At 41.7% G+C, this 21,516-nt stretch overlaps 1 protein-coding gene across 2 annotated transcripts in view; it reads left to right on the plus strand.

Moving 5' to 3' along the window:
- Positions 1-21,118, plus strand: part of ctnna1 (catenin (cadherin-associated protein), alpha 1) — an 88,598-nt gene extending 67,480 nt beyond the window's left edge. For both annotated transcript variants that reach the window (XM_049586349.1, XM_049586348.1), the window contains exons 16-18: positions 5,264-5,369; positions 18,100-18,234; positions 19,220-21,118. In XM_049586349.1, the coding sequence (XP_049442306.1) occupies positions 5,264-5,369; positions 18,100-18,234; positions 19,220-19,510 (532 nt within the window). In that variant the 3' untranslated portion in view covers positions 19,511-21,118. The remainder of the gene's footprint in view (positions 1-5,263; positions 5,370-18,099; positions 18,235-19,219) is intronic.
- The last annotated feature ends 398 nt before the right edge of the window (positions 21,119-21,516 follow it).

Consider the following 21,516-nt stretch of genomic DNA (forward strand, 5'->3'; position numbering starts at 1 on the left):
TAGCATCACTGATCCAAATGTAAACAAAAGGATGTCACCACCACCAAAATTAAAACAGGATTGAAATCAATTTGTCGCTCCCAAGATAATCAACACTCTTGTCTGGACCATATTTATGTAATGATTTCTGATATCGTAAAATGTTTGTTTTTCTAAGTGCTGTTCGTAACACCTTAACAGAACGTTGTGTAAGATTTATTATTCATTGTTCAGGAGGTTTTTACTGGGAGCCAAATTATCCACAGAGGTCTTCTCTTCTCCAAAACAAACAGACCTGTTGATTTAAACCAGTCAAAACATGAATTAAGCAGATTCACATTACAAATCAGCATTTCACCGATGCTGCTTGGCGTGTCGGAGATGGCCATTAGCCAAGCACCTGGAATAATGTAATCACCAGACCTTCCAGGCATTCAGGAGGTTTTTAGTGATAGCCATTTTATTGGCAGAGGTCTCTTTCTCTTCAAGACAAACATATTCAAACCGGTAAAAACACTGAATAAAGCAGTTTCACTTTGACAAATCCGTGTTTTTCCGGCGCTCATGTCATGCCGGGGTTGCTGACTACGATGGCCAATGCAAAAGGCCCACTGTATGGTTTGTCTGCCCTGGGCTACTGTAGAAACATTGCGGTGCAACATGGCCTATGTAGACAAGGACCTGCTCCGAATGTAGATCTAAATGGCTCAATCTAAGGCAATGAAAACACAGCAGTTATAATTTTAAGGTGATTTTACACTGAAGACAAAATAGTTATTGTATTGTATTCCATTTCTACCAATACATCCCCCTAAATTCTACACATTGGACCCTTAAAAACACAAGAGAGGAGAACAGACACACCTAATAGAATGTGTAGGATATTGTTTTTTTATAATCTATTTCTGTACATGTGCTCATGGTAGTGTGCATGCATGTGTCTACATGACAGTGGAGTTTGTCACTGGGTGCAGTAATATTGACACACTCTGATGAGGGCTGGACAGCATTTCTATCTCTGCATGATCGTCTAGCTCACACAGTGTGAGTGCCTTTGTGTTGGTGTGTGTGGAGGATGTGAGGAGACATTTCGACGAGCTGACTGTATTTGCGCCTGACTGTATTTGTATGACTGTGCCTTTTTAAAATTTCAAGTGAATTACTCAGAGGACATTTTGTGCCTAACTCTGAGTCACATCCGTAATGACGACGAAATGCTGCCTCTCTATCTTCATGTTCTGAATGGGTCAAAGATCCCGTCTCCTTGGCCAAAGCGGCACAATACTGCAAAGCTGTAGCAGAGTTTCAAATACTAACACAGCCAGGGATCCGACTGGGGTCACACAGAACCCTGTAATTTTTATTTGTTGCTTTTTCATTCCAAGTACCAAGAAGAAGAAAAAACCTGCTGCGTTTTGCACCACATTCACTGTAGACACGCATGTAAATGGAATGCAAATGATGCTGCTTCCAGCTCAGTGTGTCATCCATGTTTCTTTATTAGATGGCGTCAGCTGTGTGTGTATATTTTAAGAGATTATTGATTGCAGAGGCATCTTTATATCAACATATAAAGCCTGCTTCTCTCTCAGTTTTACAATATAAAGCAGACCCAAGGAATTCAAATGAAAAAGAACTCTCCAATAAGTAAAATAGCCCATTGAAGCTTTTTTCCTTCTGCACTTACTGGAAAACATTCCCTCCATTTACAACATAACAGGCCAACCATCACATGCTGAGCATCACACTTTATCAAGTACATGTATTCATTTTGCACAATTCCAAATGTGGTTTAAAAATTATTTTGTTGGTTTTCCAATTTAAGAAACACAACATTCATTTTCATAAGTTTTTAAATACTGAGCTGACTGCATCAAACTTGACTGTTTGTACTAATCATAAAGGTATTTTGTTGGTACCCAACATTTGCTCACCTTGCACCCTGAAAGCATGAACACTATATCACAGTTCAGTCTGTAGCTACTCAGGCTTAAAGGGACAGTCACTCCAAAATCAAAAATATACATTTTTTTCCTCTTACCTGTAGTACTATTTATCCGTTCAGATCCTTTTGGCCAGAGTTGCTGAGTGTTGTAGATATCGGCTGTAGAGATGTCTGCTGTCTCTTAAATATAATGGAACTAGATGGCGCTCGACGTGGTGCTCAAAGCACCCAAAAAAATTACACACTGGGCAGAAGGTAGCATTATCTGCTGTAACTAGTGGGTGTAGTTCAGTAGAAAGAAAATGGTTCCTGCTTACACCAAGGTCTGTGGATTATCTTGAGTAACCAGGTCATGATTTTTGGAAAGAGACATTGCTCTTGAGTTTTTTCAAATGATTTTTTTTTTTACGCTTTGAGCACCAGAAACCAAGTACCATCCAGTTCCATTGTATTGAAGAGAAGGCAGACAACTCTACGGCCAATATGTCCAACACTCGGCAACTCGCACCAAAACAGTCTACGCTGATAAATAGCACCAAAGACAGGGGAAAGAACTGTCCCTTTAAGAGAGAGGTAACCTGTGGACTACTTTATGGTATGTTATGGTTGATGCTGTTTTCTATTGAATGACTGACCAGGCATTTTTGTAGACAGTGGCTGGATTTTAAACCACAAAAAACCTCAAGCCTCTTATTTCCTGTGTATTTCATCTAGGATTTAATAACAAACCACCACTCTGAATCATCTTGTAAAAATTGATGTTTTTAATTTGGACTGCCATTCCATAGCTGGACATCATCAGCTGAGGTTTTTTCAAATGAAATGTGTATTGTTAATGCAGCATGGCTAACTTGCGACCGTCACCTAGCAACTGTAACTATGTGATGTCTTGAGCTTATGAGCATTATTCACGTGTTTCTCCTGGTTTCTTGTGCACAAAGAAGCCAGTCATGCATCATATTTTACATCATTACTTTATTTGTTCTTTTGAAAAAGTTTGCATCATTCACTTAATGCGTTTGATTATAGAATTCTAAAGGAAACATAATTTTTATCTCAGGTTTTTAAGACCTTAAAAACAATATTACTGAGTAATATTTATGCTGGGTTGCCAAGTTTTGAATACAGAGAGTATTTTAGGTCAAACTTTAATGTCTTTGTTCTTAGTGAAGCCAATATGGCCAGAGTTCAGTATTGATTACTGTAATATTTTTCAGTGCTCACTTATTGCCATTAGACACAGTTTACAAAAGAAAGCTGTGGAAAAAGGCTTTTGTGTTGTCAATAGTGCAGTTACTCTGAGAGTTTGATGATTTAATGGATGATAGTATTGTGACTTTTCTTATTTGGCACAGTGAGAGTTTAGATTTGCAGTCTGGACATGGCAGTGTGAGTGTCTGAGAGACCACACATGGATGTTTGTCAGGCTGAATATATATCGTCACATTATGCCTTGACTCACGCATGCGGCACTAGCACATGGAAGGTCAGTTGCTGGCTAATTCAGCCGGGCCCAAATGATTGCCCCCCTTAACCTTGAGCTGGCACAAAGCCCTGCCAAGGTTAATGCTGCATGAGGTAATTGTTCTGGACCTCTCTCCTGACAAATCTGCAGCGAGTTAGAGAGATTCTTGTGGACTCCCGCATCGCTTATGGCTGTATGGCGGCACTCATGAATAAGGCATGTGTGGCTCGGAAACATGCAACATATTTGGACACCACCTGTCTTCGAGCATTCTGTGCTTTGGAGTGCTCTGTCCGATGCGGCTTACACCCATCTGGAGGCCTGCAACTGTCACCGGATCTGAAGATCTGAATGTAATCCACTACGTAAATCTTACAAGGGTGTCCTTTTGTCAGGGGTTCCGTTGTCTATCTCCGTGGGCTCTTTGTGCTTTCCCCTTATTCGGCCATCTAGGCAGAGGTGAAGGAATTTAGCAGCTGGCCGTTTATTTCTTGGGGCTAAGGCAAGGGATTTTTTTAGGAAGGAAATCAGTGGTTGCTGTATTTATGTAATGTGATGTGATGTTTGTTATTGAGGCAAACTAAACATTATACTAGCAACACTCTGTTAAACACACTCCATGTAGCCCACAATGCCTCCAGCTCTGTCTCCAGGGGTTGACTTTTCCCCGGGGAGCTTCCAGTCTGTGCTTTGACGCGTGGCCTCCTCCACGAGGACCCTGACTTGGTTTACAGCAGAGCAGCAGAGGGAGAGCAAGAGAGGGGAAGGGTTGGAGATGGGAGGGGAGGGAAGAGGAAGCGAGAGAACAGAACACAAAATTCCATCTGTTCTGGGTTGGATGGCTCATTTTTTAGCCTGGAGAGAGCAGCTTTGAATCCAATTTGTGCCTCTTGCCAACTGTGTCCCAGAGTCCCTTGTGGGGGCAGGAAAAAACCCCCACAAATGGCTGACAAGCTTTACAGTGGGTCAGGTCAGGGATAGACTGACCTGTGTTGGGACGGGCTTCGTTTGGCTCTAGAAGGGTCAAGGATGGATGTTTAACATTAGGACAGTGACCAAGTCTTTAAATTGAATTGCACTCTCAATTATCTCCTCTTTTCTTTGGCTCTCTGTCTTTGTCCCATACTTGGATGAACATGACTATTCCAATGACGAGCTGTTGTGCATGTGTAGCGTGTTTGAGGGCAAAAACACTTCTCTGCCATCAGACACGAAACCAGTCGGATTTGCGCCTCAGCCCTCTAATAAACCCCTCAAAGCTGCTTGAATAAAAGGGGCCAAGTAGATTGAATTGAGAATTTCTGTGGCGATAGAAAGCATATGGCACTGGTGACCACTATAATATGATGGCTCTGTGAATCAGGGTTTCCTTAGAATTCCTGATTTTGATAGTGTGTGTGTGTGTGTGTGTGTGTGTGAGTAGATATAGATAAAAATAATGTATGCTGAAATTACAGTAAAAAATCTAGTTAAACACGCTTTTTTTGTAAGTGGGGTAATGGTGCTACAAAAGAATGTGATAGTACAGCGCCATGGTCCCAATCTTTAAGGACAGCCTTGAGAGTGAATGCTGCCCCTTTGCATTTAATGGGTTATAAAACGTGCTCATCTCTGACTGAACAATATGGTGCCAGGCTGTTAGTGTTTTGTGTCTGTGTAATCATTTGTGCACCAGTGTACGCATGTATTTCTGTGACGCTTCCCTGAACTATTCCCATTAGTCAGGCTTCTCTATCCATACATGCCTCTGACCAAAAAGAACAACCCTCCAAAACAAACAGCCGCTTCATGACCGAGATGCTCCTTCTGCATATTGAATGAGGCTGCAGCAGATCAGAACCAGTGACTGATCTTTCCAACTTTTTTTTCCCCAGGGGTAAAGGGCCACTGAAGAATACATCTGATGTCATCAGCGCCGCCAAGAAGATTGCAGAGGCAGGATCACGAATGGACAAGCTGGGCCGCACCATCGCTGACAATGTAAGTTGTTAATGAACCTCCACCCCAAAGGGATTAATGTAGACTGCACCTTTGTGCTTCTGACCCTGATGTATAATTAGAAACACGTTGTACCATATCAATACTGTCGGGCACAATAAATTAGCAACAAGTGCAGCAGAAAATTTGTAGCACAAACTTTTGGTCATAACACTAATTGCAATAGGGATTAAACGGTTGCTGGTTTCAGGATAAACCACGATAAATTCCCAACAGTTAGTATTAACATTCCAAATTTTAATTATCATTAAAACCGTGTTTGACTACTGTGCTTTGAAAAACTCTAAAGGCTAAATACTGTCCAGCATCAACAAAAGTTTGCAACAGTCTCCCAGATGCAGGCGCAGCACGCAGCGTGGATTTGTTTTGTGCCAATAAAAACATGGCGGAAGGCAGTGACAGAGCTCGGAAGATTTCCCAGCCTTGTTGTTTACAGAGTGGGCGTGCAGCAGGCAAACCCTGTGATGCTACTGGTCCCTTGTCCTCATCTACAGTGACACAGACATACGGGCAAGCATTTAAAAGACAGGCTGCTTAACCACCAGGATAAAATAAAACTTGCTGAAACGATTTCAGGGTGTGTATCAGTACTTTCCGAACGTTTACAGCACATTTTAGAACATACTGCGATATTCTGAGAACTGCAATAATTTTGGTCACTAAAATTTTGACATGAAATTAATACTGTTTCAATACTAATTGCAAAATAGCATGTTTAGGCAGGTGGCCCAGAATGACCTCAGAATGTGCTCAAAGAATCAAACCTATGTGTAATTTCTTTGTTAGAAGACATGGACACACACATCACTAATCCTACTCCTTTCAGCACAAGTATGAGTTTTGTATCAACAAGGGGTGCGTGCATTACATCATTGTGAGGATCACTAATTCGCCTCAGACGTTACACTTAACATCTACTTAGTCATGAATGTTGTGACTACGGTACACAAGTTGACACCATGTGAAGAGTTGAGTAAAGTTTTTCATTACCCAAATGCACGACTCGCTCTCTGCTCCAGTGTTGCTGAAGGAACTGACATTGCTGCGTGCTGTTGTGCTCGGACTGAGTTTGAAAAAAGCAAAGCTTTCATACTGATTGCATCTTGACACCCCTTCCTTTTGTTTTTAAATGTTGTTCCTAACAGCACTGTGTGTAAGCTGCATTTAAAGACTCGAAATAGAAGGCAAACTTTCCTTTTGCTTACTTTAGTAGCTGTATAGAAAAAGATAGAAACAGACCAACATCCAGTACATGTGATTAATTTGCGCACCTGTTTTTTTATTTCATTATTTATGTATTTTTTTTCCCTCGTTTGTACATTTCGGAGCATATCCAAGTGAAGGGCCAGCACAACAGATCACTTCAGATGTTAACAACTGCTCTGATTTGTGTTATTCATGAGCCACCCCTTCCCAGCCCTTGCCAATTTCCTTCAGGATCAAACAGTCCCTCCGTTACTCTGGTTCTTCCATCTCCCACTCCCCAATTCCCGATTCCATCATCCCTCCACATCTCTGCCGTACCCCAGAGACTATGGTCCTTGACATTGGGAAACACACATTCAATTATCCATGGCCTCATATTTCACTTAAATACTTGCACTGTACCATTCCTCAGGGAGACACTCTACATGATTTATCCCCCAACTTGTTCATTTGCCATCTCTTAGGCAGAGACTTATAGCCTCGGTGTCTGCAATATATATACATTTTGTTGTTAAATCATGGAAGAGTTTAGTTGTGATGTTTGCAACAAGACACGGTTGTCAGATTGAGGTCTTCTCCCATAAAGACGTCAGTCGCCTTTGTGGTTTCAGATGTAACAGCTGTGGATTTCTTCCATTTCTAACCAAGAACAGTCACCCAGGAAGACACACACTGGCTTTAGATGTTTGCTGTAAGATTTCAGTTTTGATAACATTGGAGGCATTGTCAGTCTCTTTTGCTTTGGTTTTGTTGACATCTCTACTGAGATGTTGGCAAAACATTGGAACAGCATAAAGTCTCTTTGTTGAGTAATGAGTTAATTCAAGTCGAATGTTTCATGGCTTACTGCAACACAAGGATTGTGATGGTATGCATTGGTCAATAGCAAATCTGTTTGATAGCACTAGAATTAAATATTTGTCTTTAAACAGTGCAGGTTTGCCCACACAAGGCAGTGGTGATAATTGATTTAAGTAAAGATAATATCTTTATTCTGCTAGTTGTTTGTGTCATGATTGGAGATGTGTTGGGGTGGCTGTATATTCTGTGTGTACAAATATTGGCACAGAAAGCCAAAGCTTAGAAAACATCTCTCAGTAAATTGTACTCGCATTCAGAGGAGATGTTAGAGATATATTAAGTACTTTCATGTAATTGGTGCATGACAAGGGGTTTCAATTACACCGATACATACTGGCAACATCTGCATTTAAATCTCTCCCTCATAGTCCTACATAATGAGCTGCTGGCCTTCAAGAGCCCCACACGTCTGATATTTTATTTAAGGTGACCTCAGATCCATAATATCACATGCCCATGTCTATCACAAAGTAAAATTCTTATCTGTTCTGACCTAATTGCATCCGAATCATCTGAACAGGGAATAAGCCGTTCTGGAAAGTGACTTTTTTATGCCTCACTGCCGCTTTTGAAGATGCTTATTCACTTTAATGAAAACAGTGTTATCCCCCAAAGAAAACAGATGGGCAACTGTGCAGGTGTGTGATTGTGCGTATGTGTTTGTGTGCGTGTGTGCGCCTCCATATGAACACGTCTGTTGACTGGCCTGCCTCTCTCACAAGCACATGTGTACGGATGTGTTAGATTTGTGTGAATGTTTTATTTTCCCGTCCTCAACTATTTGTAGGTACTTGTTTCTTTATCTCGTCCTCTGTGTATATGTATGTTTGTGTGTGTGTGCACACTATTAGGGGATTTTGGGGTTTGAAGCACTCAAAGTATGAATAAATGAAGAGCTTTGGCTGTTGGAACAGAAGTCTTTGCCAAGAGTGAGGACCCCTCCAGCCTCTGAACCCATCCAGCTGTCCCTCTTAGCCTTTCCCTCTCAGCAGAGACCAAAACACTAGCAGACCAGGCGACACTCACCCGTAACACATCAGCCACGGCTCCCAGGGATGGACACGGGGTGGGGAGGAGAATGATGGAGAGATAGCAGAGGTGGAAATAAGGGGGAGTGCATTTGAATGGAGAGAGGAACATCCCTCCTGAGAGATGAATCCATTAAGAGTGCTTCGCCTTTTAATTAGCAATATAATTGCCAGGTGGCAGTTTTTTTAAATTTATTTATTTACACAGGCAGTTTATATTTAGGCCATATATCTAACAAAGCAGGAGATGCCACAGGCCCACTTACAGCAAAGGCATGGCACTGGGACTGCTCATTAACCTAGGCATATTAATCACTTGTGCGCTGTGCCTCTGGCCTGGAGGGCCTATGAGGGTTTACTCCTCATATAAAACACATCGGCAGATGGTCCCAGACAGATAGCACAGCATCTTATCACACATATTCCTTCGCAAGACTGTGTCACGGCGTGTTTTCTTACGTACACATATAGTGTTCTGCTGAGATGTTTAGGTGGACACAGTCTAGTTTGGGGTTTCTGCAAAACAGTTAAATATGTGTAATAGAGCCTCATTAAAGTTTAAAGAAATGAGTGTAGTGCAGAGATGAGCTGCAGGATTTAGGTCAGTGCCGTACAAAGGTCTGCACTGCAGTTTATTAAGAATTTATGACCCTCCTCTGCAGGGCACCTTATGAGAATTCCATCTGAGCAGGCTGGTAAACAAATAATGCTATGTAATTGAGATTTATAATGCAAATGTGTTAGCCACTGTGTAGTCCATAAATTTCTGCTGCTTGCCTGCTCACCACATAAACACTCGCATGTACACATACAAACACATGCACATAAAATAGGACTTGCATATTTAGAGAATGGGCATGTGCTTGCCGTGTGTGTGTGTGTGTGTGTGTGTGTGTGTGTGTGTGTGTGTGTGTGTGTGTGTGTGTTGTGCGAGCTTTATTCTCATGATGTATACTGACATACATAGTGTACTTTTCCAATTTGCATTCAATCAGTGGAGATTTATGGTGATCCATGGGCTCTGTTGCTGGTCACAGTCTAATCCCGGCTCTGGCCCCAGACGCTTTACAGCAGACAGGGTTGTAAATTACCTACTGCAGTGGAGAAGCAAAATCACCAAGAGAGCCCACAAATTTCAGCTCAGCAGTTCAAGGGTCAGCCCTCAGCCAACTGCGGTTCAGCCCAACCAAGTGAAGCCCACCTTATTTGCTGGCTGAGAAAATTTATCAACTCCCAATTGATTGTTTTGAAAAGCATTTACCCATGATAATTCAATATTTTAATGCTGTTTGTCAATCCTAAAGGCCTGATATAAAGAGTTTATGCTTGAAAGAGCCACTGTCGGGAACCAAAGAGCTCCCAGAGGTGGATAATCATTTGGGGGGAACATAGAAAGAACGGCCAAACATTGTATTGATGTGGGTGTAGTGTTGTCAAGATAATAGAATTTTTAACTTTGATACATTACCTTGAAAAATGTCGATAAACAATCACATTTTTGATGCCATGAGATAAAACTGACATTTTTTTTTTTTTAAATTAAAAGATAAATATAACAAGGCTTGTAGTTACTAACTATAAGAGAGAGTGAGAAAGTGCAGCTGATACTGGTGTATCAATACCATGAAAAATTAAAATTATTGAAACAGTTTCAAATATTCACAATCGATATGAATACATTAATATTTTTGACTACACTAGATGGTTGTATGGCTTCGTTTTGGACAGGCAAAATAGTGTATAGCTATTAAGTATATCTTTTTGAAGGCCTTAGCTATAGTCCTTGACTTTCAACCTGCAATTGTAAATCTGGGGTTTTGGAGCCGTCTGGTATCAAGTGAGCCAAAAAGCAGCAAAGGACCCTTCAGGCCAAATAAAAGTCAAAGTCTGAATGTCAAAACGTTAATGTATAAATGTTTTAACATGCCTGTCGGTACTTACCGATTCTGTAGCAGCCGTGTTAAGTTATCAGTTTTGCTTACAAGCGCCAGAGTGAAATACCGGACTGACAGGTGCAGCATGAACATTAAAAAATGATGAGGGCCAGTTAATTGGTCCCTGTGGTTACCTCTAAAGTCGGCCTTTTTGGCTTGCCCCCAGCTTGATTTTCTCCTGTCATACCCAGACTCCCTGTCTGCCTCGGTGTCACATTAACATTCCCAGAGTGCCAGTGTGATTGAATTGGCCCCACGCAAATACGGAGCATCTTTTTAGCAGATGCAGTGAGGAGGGGAGATCTGGCCATCATCATTATGTCTGAAATGGATCCTGATTGATATTGGTAGACCATGGCAGATTTATATTTAGCCATCAACACTAACAGAATCAGCACCAGACTGACAAAATCTAATGTACAGCACATTAACTGTAAAGCCCATTAACTAGGCTGTGCACACAGAAAGCATCAGCATACTCAACTTCATCAGAGGTCTTCTCGTATATAGGACGTCTGCTCTGTTCAAGGTTCTTTCCAGCAGTCTTAATTTCAAGATTATTTTAAAAAAATATCACTTTCCTCAGTGCTTTTGAAGCCATCTCGTCTGTCTTCTTTTACACTTTTCAGTCATTTCTCACCTTTGTATTCACCACCACTGTTTTAGACTTTTAAGTTATGTTTAATATATTAAACATGTTTTATGTTGCAGTGTATTTATCGTGAATTTAAGCTCCGACTCGATTATTTCCTATCCCTGTGTTGGCACATCTACTACTTCAGTTTCCACCTCGAGTAACAAAATGTTCTTTTCAGTGCTTTGGTTCCTGTATCTCCTTAAACTTTTCCATGGATCTCCGTCACACTTATTTTTTCCCATGGCAGTCAGCACACTGTAGCATACATATATATACAGTACAGGCCAAAAGTTTGGACACACCTTCTCATTCAATGCGTTTTCTTTATTTTCATGACTATTTACATTGTAGATTCTCACTGAAGGCATCAAAACTGTGAATGAACACATGTGGAGTTATGTACTTAACAAAAAAAGGTGAAATAACTGAAAACATGTTTTATATTCTAGTTTCTTCAAAATAGCCACCCTTTGCTCTGATTACTGCTTTGCACACTCTTGGCGTTCTCTTGATGAGCTTCAAGAGGTAGTCACCTGAAATGGTTTCCACTTCACAGGTGTGCCTTATCAGGGTTTATTAGTGGAATTTCTTGCTTTATCAATGGGGTTGGGACCATCAGTTGTGTTGTGCAGAAGTCAGGTTAATACACAGCCGACAGCCCTATTGGACAACTGTTAAAATTCATATTATGGCAAGAACCAATCAGCTAACTAAAGAAAAACCAGTGGCCATCACTACTTTAAGAAATGAAGGTCAGTCAGTCCGGAAAATTGCAAAAACTTTAAATGTGTCCCCAAGTGGAGTCGCAAAAGCCATCAAGCGCTACAACGAAACTGGCACACATGAGGACCGACCCAGGAAAGGAAGACCAAGAGTCACCTCTGCTTCTGAGGATAAGTTCATCCGAGTCACCAGCCTCAGAAATCGCAAGTTAATAGCAGCTCAGATCAGAGACCAGATGAATGCCGCACAGAGTTCTAGCAGCAGACCCATCTCTAGAACAACTGTTAAGAGGAGACTGCGCGAATCAGGCCTTCATGGTCAAATAGCTGCTAGGAAACCACTGCTAAGGAGAGGCAACAAGCAGAAGAGATTTGTTTGGGCCAAGAAACACAAGGAATGGACATTAGACCAGTGGAAATCTGTGCTTTGGTCTGATGAGTCCAAATTTGAGATCTTTGGTTCCAACCGCCGTGTCTTTGTGAGACGCAGAACGGATGGATTCCACATGCCTGGTTCCCACTGTGAAGCATGGAGGAGGAGGTGTGATGGTGTGGGGGTGTTTTGCTGGTGACACTGTTGGGGATTTATTCAAAATTGAAGGCACACTGAACCAGCATGGCTACCACAGCATCTTGCAGCGACATGCCATCCCATCCGGTTTGCGTTTAGTTGGACGATCATTTATTTTTCAACAGGACAATGACCCCAAACACACCTCCAGGCTGTGTAAGGGCTATTTGACCAAGAAGGAGAGTGATGGAGTGCTGCGGCAGATGACCTGGCCTCCACGGTCACCGGACCTGAAACCAATCGAGATGGTTTGGGGTGAGCTGGACCGCAGAGTGAAGGCAAAGGGGCCAACAAGTGCTAAACACCTCTGGGAACTCCTTCAAGACTGTTGGAAAACCATTTCAGGTGACTACCTCTTGAAGCTCATGGAGAGAATGCCAAGAGTGTGCAAAGCAGTAATCAGAGCAAAGGGTGGCTATTTTGAAGAAACTAGAATATAAGACATGTTTTCAGTTATTTCACCTTTTTTTGTTAAGTACATAACTCCACATGTGTTCATTCATAGTTTTGATGCCTTCAGTGAGAATCTACAATGTAAATAGTCATGAAAATAAAGAAAACGCATTGAATGAGAAGGTGTGTCCAAACTTTTGGCCTGTACTGTATTTACTGTATATATCACTGCATCCCTGCATCCCCTGTGGCAGTGTTGAGTGGTATAAAGACAGATAAAGGTTTCCGGTGGCTTCTTGTCCTGAAGGTCCTTTCTCAGGTTAGGCGCAGTTAGTTATCCACAACCATCTACCGCACACACAGGCACACAAATGTCAGATTTTTTTATCCCCCTCCCTCCGGTAGATGTTTTGTGTGTCAGACCAATAAAGCCGCATGGTGAAACATGTTGGCTGATCTAAGGTTTGGGATTTGTTTCCTTCTCTTTGAGCTATGAAAATCCAGCCACAACACCACACAGTGAAGCTTGCCTGAATGAAGGTTTTTGTGTTTGAGCTTGTCTTTTAACTGTGACAGGAGAACAAATTGGGCTGTCAGTACGTTATGATATGGAGTGATTTATATGGTTGAGGCGTAGTTATCAGTATAGTTTTGGAAATAGAAATGCATTCTTTTTAGCCTTTTTCGTTGTACTGTCTCTGGCTCTCCAATAACCAGGCCAAAGTCTAAAGGATAAAGCAACAGACAGAGAACCCCTTAATGAGAACACCAAGCAGAAACAGTCAAAATGACCCCACTGGGATCTGAGAACAGTGGAATTATCAATTTTCTCATGACAGGAAGTGACTGAAAACAAAACATATCAGAAAATACCTCTGTGCTCACCGCCCTGTGGCACCCCCCAACAGGTTGCTGGCAGTTGCACATTAGAATGCTGCCTTGTCAGTAAATATTGGAAATTGGCATTTCCTCTGGGTGATGTGTCCTGAAAGGTCAGTCCTGGGCGGCAGCAGCACAGTGGCTCTGCCTCTGTATAATGGAATTCAGCGGAACTGCATGGCATTTCCAATGATGGGACCTGACCTTCCTGATCATCATTTATATCATGGACATTACCCAACACGTAGCACAGCGAAATCCTTTTGTTCAACATCCTGCTCTGTCACTGTTATTGCCTCATTTCCTTTTGCTTATTTCGTGGGCTGTATGTTGTTAAAGGGAGGAAGAGTTTTTGCTTTGGTTTAGACTGTGCTCTGAGCCGTCTCTCGAGCAAAAGCTTAAATGCTAGGGAATGCAAAATAAAGTAAAAGCTACCCACACACTTAAGAAGTGAGACCCTCATGAATATGAAATGTACTAAAAGTCATGTAAGGCATTGTTATTCAAGAGTTGGATTAGAATAATGATCTGCTGCCCTGTGACCAAACTTTGATGTTTCACCTGTATTTTTTGTAAAAAAGGCACTTACAGCCAGCAGTGAGGAGACGGGGGCAACTCCACAAGAATCATTGACATTTCTACCTGTACTGCTGGCTCCTGTTTGAAAGATGGTGACTCACCTTTTCTATTAGTTTGCCTTGAAAAGATATCCAGAGTCCTGTGATGAAGTCTCTCGTGCCCCTCTCTCTGCCGTGCCATCTCTCAATAGTAGCTGACCAAGCAAGGTCAACTGTCCCAGACCATAACTGGACACACAGCATGTGCGAACTGCAGGAGGCTATATCATCAGGCTTGATGAACATTTTACAGCAGCACTCAGAGGAGACGAAAAAAAAAAAAGTACAATATTGGGCTCTAATGGTTGAAGTCACTATTAGAGGAGAGCATCACTCATATTCTTTTTCCACCAAATTAGCTCTGGATCTTAACGTTCAGGATTCTTGGAAAGTTGGTGCTATACAGAGAACCAGTCTGCCCTTTCACCAGTTTTGAGTGGAACTTTGTAATTAAGGATGTGTCATTAGCAGAGGGCATTGCACAATGCACAACCAAAGCAAACTGTAGTAGCAAAATGACACACTGCACTGATGACCTGTGAGTCTTTGTGAAGTGTTTACCTACTGATACATCTGGTTAGTGGAAACATTGCAACGGCACAGTGCAGGTAGTCAGCGAGGCACTTAAGCCCCGAAACAAAGATCAGCTTGTAAATACCACCCGAGTTAATCGCACACACGGTGCTTATATTTGCATTACCAAAACAATCCAAGGTGTTCTTGTCTCTTCTCTGTGCAACTTCTGTATTCACATGTCACACTCAGAGCAGCCTTGCAGAGTTTCCTGAGTGCCGAGTGAAGCCAGCAGCTGAGCTGAGTATGAGCACAAGTGATGCTTTCACAGTGCCCTGCTCTCAGCCGTCTGAATACTTCCCCAAGCCCTCATTAGCATGGCTGCTGCATTCAGCCACATCCCAGGTCTTTGCTATTGCATGTGTGTGTCTGCGCGCACACACACACATTCTCTCTCTTACTTACTTAAACCCCCCTCCCAACTGCAGTTGAATCCTCCTGTCTATGTCCTGTTTCCCCAGTTGGATTTCTCCCCCTTATTTACTCCTCCATACCGTTCCCCCTCTGGCTCACATCCTCGTCTTTTCTCCAACTACTTATTTTTCTCTGGTTCTTTACTCTTTTTTCAACCTTCCTCCCTCTCCCATTTTCTCCAGTCTCTCAGCCATGTATGATGATCATCCCCTCCAGCTCTCTTTCCCCTCATCTCTTCTTGCATACCTTTAATAGAATGTCAACTCTTACATTTTCCTTCTCCCTACTTAGCCCATCCTTGTATTAATCAGGAGTGGATGGTAGTGAGAGAAGACAATTTTATTAATATTGTCACAGGACATCTATAGAGCTCTCAATAAGGGCAGAAGTACAATGGGTTTAGCTGCATTTATTTATTTCATTTGTGTTTATGTGCGTAGATGGGTTGGGTTTCTTTGAGTAAGGTGAAAGTATATGTTGCTTAAATGTTTCTGTGCTCTTCTTCTTCTACCCATCTGATAGATCTGATTCATGATGTGTATGAAGGAGCACAGTCGTGCTGGCTGTGGTGGTGTGTAAATGCATGCGTGCGTGGCTGTATGTCTGGGAGTGAGTTTACTGTATTCAGCGGAGCGCTCTATACTCCCACCAGGGATGGCGTTCTCAGCAGGATTAGAGGCATCATAAGTCCTAGTCTGTTTGAAGTGTCAAAAAATCTTGATACCAGAGATGTTTCTTTTTTGCATAGAGAGATGGAAACGGGGGTTTCCTCACTAAGGCTGTACCCAACTCAGAATTATGTCAGTTGAATCGGCTATGGTTGTTCAATATGAATATTGAATATTTTTGTGTGCTAACTACGCTAACGACTCATCGGGAATGTGCAACAACATTTTTTTTCCAACACTAGATATCAAACAAAAAACAGAAACTTTAATTTTAAGTTTCTGTGAACTGTAAATTCATCACCTCTAAGCTGAAAGCGAAAGATAACGTTCTGTGGGAGCCTTATTGGGCAGAGCCTCTCCTCGTCCAGGCAGCTGCCCCTGTCTTACTCATACTCACCCTGGGTCTGGGTCTGCAGCTGCCTGTAAGGGAGAGCAACCTGAAAGCGAAGAGTGCTTACTCTGCAGCCACGTCTGGTGACTGAAATGTCCCCAGACGTACGATTCACACTGAAAATTAAAACCAAAAAGAAATTGACTGCTTGAAGAATCTCAGTCGACTGAGGGGTCTCCAAACTGATGATTCAAATCTTCGACTTTAAGGGAGCAGCCTTATTCCTCACTCTGTGTGGATTTTCACTGCCTTTTAATAGTGGTAATGGCCATTATTGAGAGATGTTGAGTCTCTGTGTCATTTGCTCACTTATAGCCAGACAAAATGCCTCTCCAGTTTGTCTAGACACATGCAAACACTCTTTCACACTTCTGTTCGTCAGCACTGACCTCACCGACTCCTTTCTGCAGAGATTCCATCAATTAAAAGATTGGCTGCTATTACCTCCCTTTCACCTTTTCCCTGCACTCAGAATTAACAGCTGCCAAAGGACTCCTCCTCCAGACTGCCAAGCACCTGCAAACACTGGTGTTTGAGCCAGTATTTTCTCTTGGCTTGCTCACTCACATGGTCACCCCGGTGCTTTTCACAGGTATAGTTAGTTTAGTAGGGGATGCGAAAAGCTGCCAGCCTCTGATTATCTGTAACAGAGACTGTCTCGCCACGTCATGATCATCGCTGACAAACCGTTAGTATGTCAGGTCACTCTGAGGAGATCTACAATCTGATGTAAAGCGTCAGAGCCCCATCAGGGTGTTTACATCTCTCACTTGATGAGCAGCTAATAAGAGTACTGTGGCCTAATTACTCTGCTGGCAGGGGGCTTGTTTAGCAAACTAGGAAAGAGATTGGAAATGGCGTTTCAAGGTAGAACCCGACTGTAATTATGATGAGATGAAATAATTCAAAAAGATTGCCAATGCTAAATGACATGCATTTGTGGAGCTCTTCCCATACTGCCACTTTCAAGTGGGTTTTATGATAATTTATTGGATTTCTTGAAGTTGATGGATTTTTTTATGGCTCCAATGTATTTTGCTTTGTGGTCCTAGTTAACGTTTGACAATACTGTAATGCCTTGTTGGAAACAAGAATAAGAAGCTTTTTCCACTTTGTATTGGTCGCTGTTTTGCCACCATTTTAAGCTTCGTCTCATCCATTGCATGTTTCCTTTGAGAATTAAGCATGTTTCAGTGCTTCTCCAGCCCCGAGCGGTGTATTGGCACCTTTACCCCACAGTCATTGTTTAAATTGCTGGGATGGAGCATTCTCAAACTTGTTTTTCGCAAGAACTCCGATTAGTGACAGGCAGGAATCAGAATGATGACTTTGTTAAAGTTTAAAAACATTTCTTATCTGTGGACACGGCTGCTGTTTACACTTTAGATCAAGTATTTTTGTTTCAAATAAGACTTCACACAAGATTATTACCACCACCTAAAAGTAGTTGATTGACAGCTGTGTTTGCCTCCTAATAGAATTTGCATTCTGTGTGACTTGATCGTGCTTAACCCTGTGAAGATGAGTTATCAATCTACCAGGTTGTGGGCGTGCGTTTGTCATTTTGGCTCTGAGCACGTCCCTAATGTGGGTGTCTACCTTACCTGTCACACTGCTACTAACTCATCTTGATAAAGTGTGAGATCATTGCGCCAGTAGAATCACATCAGTATTCAGATTGAGCAGTACCAGCAAATGACTAAATTGATTCATTGTGCAACCTGTGTGCAGGTAGTATTAGAACCACAGACATTGTTTGTGCTTAGATACTAAATGATGTGCACAATAGTTGACACGTGTTGTTTTCCTCCCCCGCAGTGCCCAGACTCTACCTGTAAGCAGGACCTGCTCGCCTACCTGCAGCGTATCGCCTTGTATTGCCACCAGCTGAACATCTGCAGCAAAGTCAAGGCTGAGGTGCAGAATCTGGGAGGAGAGCTGGTTGTCTCTGGGGTAAGTTCAACATCATTTAAACCATGGACACATTGTCCAAGGTGGAAATGTACCAGGTGAAGAAGAGAACAAGAAGACAGAAAGTTGATGCAGGTTTAAAAGCACTCACAAAGGAGGGTAAAATGTGAAGTGAGGAAGGAAGTGCAGTCTTTTCTGAAGCCTTAAGGATACACACAGTGTATTTGGGCGAGAAACAATGACAGTTAAAAGAACTGTGTTTATTTACAATGAAATCTCTAGTTAGAAAAATAATTAAATCAATAAAACGCGCTGGCTACTTTCTAAAGTTATATTATCTGGTGTTGCCCACATTAATTAAAAATACTAAGACTTAATGGCATTGGCTGTTGGTTGTGATTAGTTAGTGATTTATTCTGTGCACTGTAATCTGCAGCTTTTATTTTATATCGAATAAACAGATAACAGAAATAATGGCTTTCTTTGTGCTGGAAAGGGCTAATGTTGCCCAAATGTTTTCTAACCTTTTCGCTACTTAAGATAAGACTGTACAAGGCCAATGTTTATGGACCCTTTAAGCATTACTTAACTACTTAGTTGCCAGTCAAATTAATTAAAATAGGTTGTCCCTGTCCGTAGGAAATAATGAAGTCCTCCCTCCTTTCTGTAGGACTGAAATGAGCCTGTGCTTCCAACACTTCCAGTCAAGTGTCACCGGTGTCTCTGAGGCTATTAAACTGTGGAAATTAAATTAGTGTGACCTTTTTCCATATTCTCAAATTTCTCACATCTGTTTGTATGCCAGACAAACTATGAAAGGTCCTCCGTACAAACGCTTGGCTTTCCCCAGGAAAACTTGCAGTACAATACTGGAAGACATTAGAAAGATAGGAATATGTTACTGTTACTCGACGTGAATTCAAAACAGATGTAAATAAATAAATAAAAAACAGGCTCTGCTTTCACCACTTCACAAGGCTAACCGTTTCTTCTCCGGTGCTCTCTCCTGTCTCTTCCATTCACTCAGTTGGACAGCGCCATGTCCCTGATCCAGGCCGCAAAGAACCTGATGAACACAGTGGTGTCCACCGTCAAGGCCTCCTACGTCGCATCTACTAAGTACCAGAAGAGCAAAAACATGGAGTCCCTCAACATGCCAGCCATCTCCTGGAGGATGAAAGCTCCCGAGAAGAAGCCTCTGGTGAAGAGAGAGAAGCAGGACGACGGCCAAACCAACAGGGTCAAGAGATCCTCTCAGAAGAAGCACGTTAACCCCGTGCAGGCTCTGAGTGAGTTCAAAGCCATGGATAGCATCTAGACTGCCCTACTTTCCATTCAAGAGAACACAGAATATTGACCAATGAGTTTATATATAGATAGAGCTTGTCATTCTATCAAACAGAAAAAGTTTTATTATGTTTGTTCCATGATTGCATAGACGGCTTGTCTGTTTGACCTATTATATTCCTACACTGCCTCATGTCTATTCCGTAAGTTCAGTTTTGCCCTAGTCTGTAGCATTAACTGTCTCTTCTCTGGAAAATGCAGTTTGAGGGAAATCAACTGGACTATTGCATTTATTATACACATTTACTTTTTCCCTATGTGTTTGTGGGAGGAAGGGGAGCAGATTTCATAGATACTCTAAGAACTAATTCCAAGAGGCTTTTGATTGTTTTGTATTCTAACCAGTTTTATAATACCGTGGGGTCGCTGGTGTTTTCCACTCCAATGTTTGATTATGGCAAAATACCTTCTGTACTGCAAATATCAACTATGCAAATCTGTCTGCCTTATTTTAACTTGAGCAATAACTGTAGTTCATTTGGATGTGCTGGGCTAACTGGTAAGATTTTAAATATATTTTGGTTAAGGAACCAAAGTGGATATATTTCCATGTGTGCCTGTCTTTTTCTAACTTTATACAGACTTTGTTATGCCACTATAAACAGTTTTGAACTGACCTAAACACTATGATTTGTACCCCCTTAAACATTTGGACTGATAAATGTCATGATTTAAGCATCTCAAGTTATATTTTTTAATGTATTTTTTTATGTTCACATCATGCAGCAAACCAAAGGTGATTCTTTACAGCCTTTTGTGTTGCGGCGTAACTGGTACATGTGCTTAATCCAACACTAAAGGCACTCCGATGATCCACCCAGTCCAGTCAAACTTTGTAAATAAGCCTCGACTCCTCAGAGTCTGGGGGAACCCAGTGGGCTGAACAATGAGTAGAACCTGTGTCGTTACTCTCCAAAGCTGACAAGCTTCATTAACTGTCAATGAGACCAAACGCCTCCACAATCTAAGAATGTGTCCAAATTGAGGGATCAATATGTTTTCTCTTCACAGATTAGAGGAAGGCGAGGAGATGAGGGGGATTTCTTTAAACTCTGCTTATTGTTTATTTTCCTTGTCCGTAAGCTTGAACACTAATCAAGATTTTATGTCGGGCACAATCTTTATAGAAGACTAGAAACAAGTTTCCAGGAGTTGGAGCTTTAAAATTAAACAGGAAAGAGTTGTTTTTTCTTCTAACTTCAGGTAAGAACTGCGGGATGTTTTTCAGTCATACATAGTACTCTGCTGCACAGTACAGCATCGGCAAACAGCGAGGCTTTGAAAGCTGGCTGCTTTGGTCTTGGGCTGAATCTTTGTTTTGCTCATTTGACATCTGTGAACTCTAGCAGGATGGGCATGTATGAATATCTGACAGGTGGGTTGATTTGTTTTTTACCGTAGAACCAGGCATTTTGACAGTTTGTCATTTGCTGTATTTGAGTTTGGATTTGACTCTTGAGTGATATCAAACTACTTTGCTGTGGATTTTTTTTTTTTGTTATTGAGAGCTGACTTATTAGTGCACACGTTTCTTATATTCATGTGCCTGCTTTATATCTTAATAAACAATTAAAACAAAGCACTTGTTTGTTTCTTTCTCATCTGTAGACTGAAGTAATGTTTCCTCCCCTCCCCTTTGTTTTGCCATTATACCAGATTTGTGTTGTAACAAGGTTTAGCAGTGGAAAATGTAAGCCCTTAAGAGTCATTCTCGCTCTCAAAGGCAAAATGAGTTTTAGCACCCCCCAAATATGCTGCTGTGCATAATTAAGGCATTATATTATGTATACATACCTCCCATACAGTCTGCATTACTAACTTGAGGGCTCTACCCAGAATGCTCTTGTAACTCCTGTAATTGGGCTGCTCTGCTGTTGTGGGTTATTTTCTTCCGAAAAAAGAAATAAGTGCAGCTTTTAACATCAAACATGTTCCTCAGTCTTCTGGTGGTGTCTCTTTAACAATAGCTTGTGAAGA

This window comes from Epinephelus fuscoguttatus, linkage group LG9, assembly GCF_011397635.1.
Source record: "Epinephelus fuscoguttatus linkage group LG9, E.fuscoguttatus.final_Chr_v1".
Taxonomy (NCBI): domain Eukaryota; kingdom Metazoa; phylum Chordata; class Actinopteri; order Perciformes; family Serranidae; genus Epinephelus; species Epinephelus fuscoguttatus.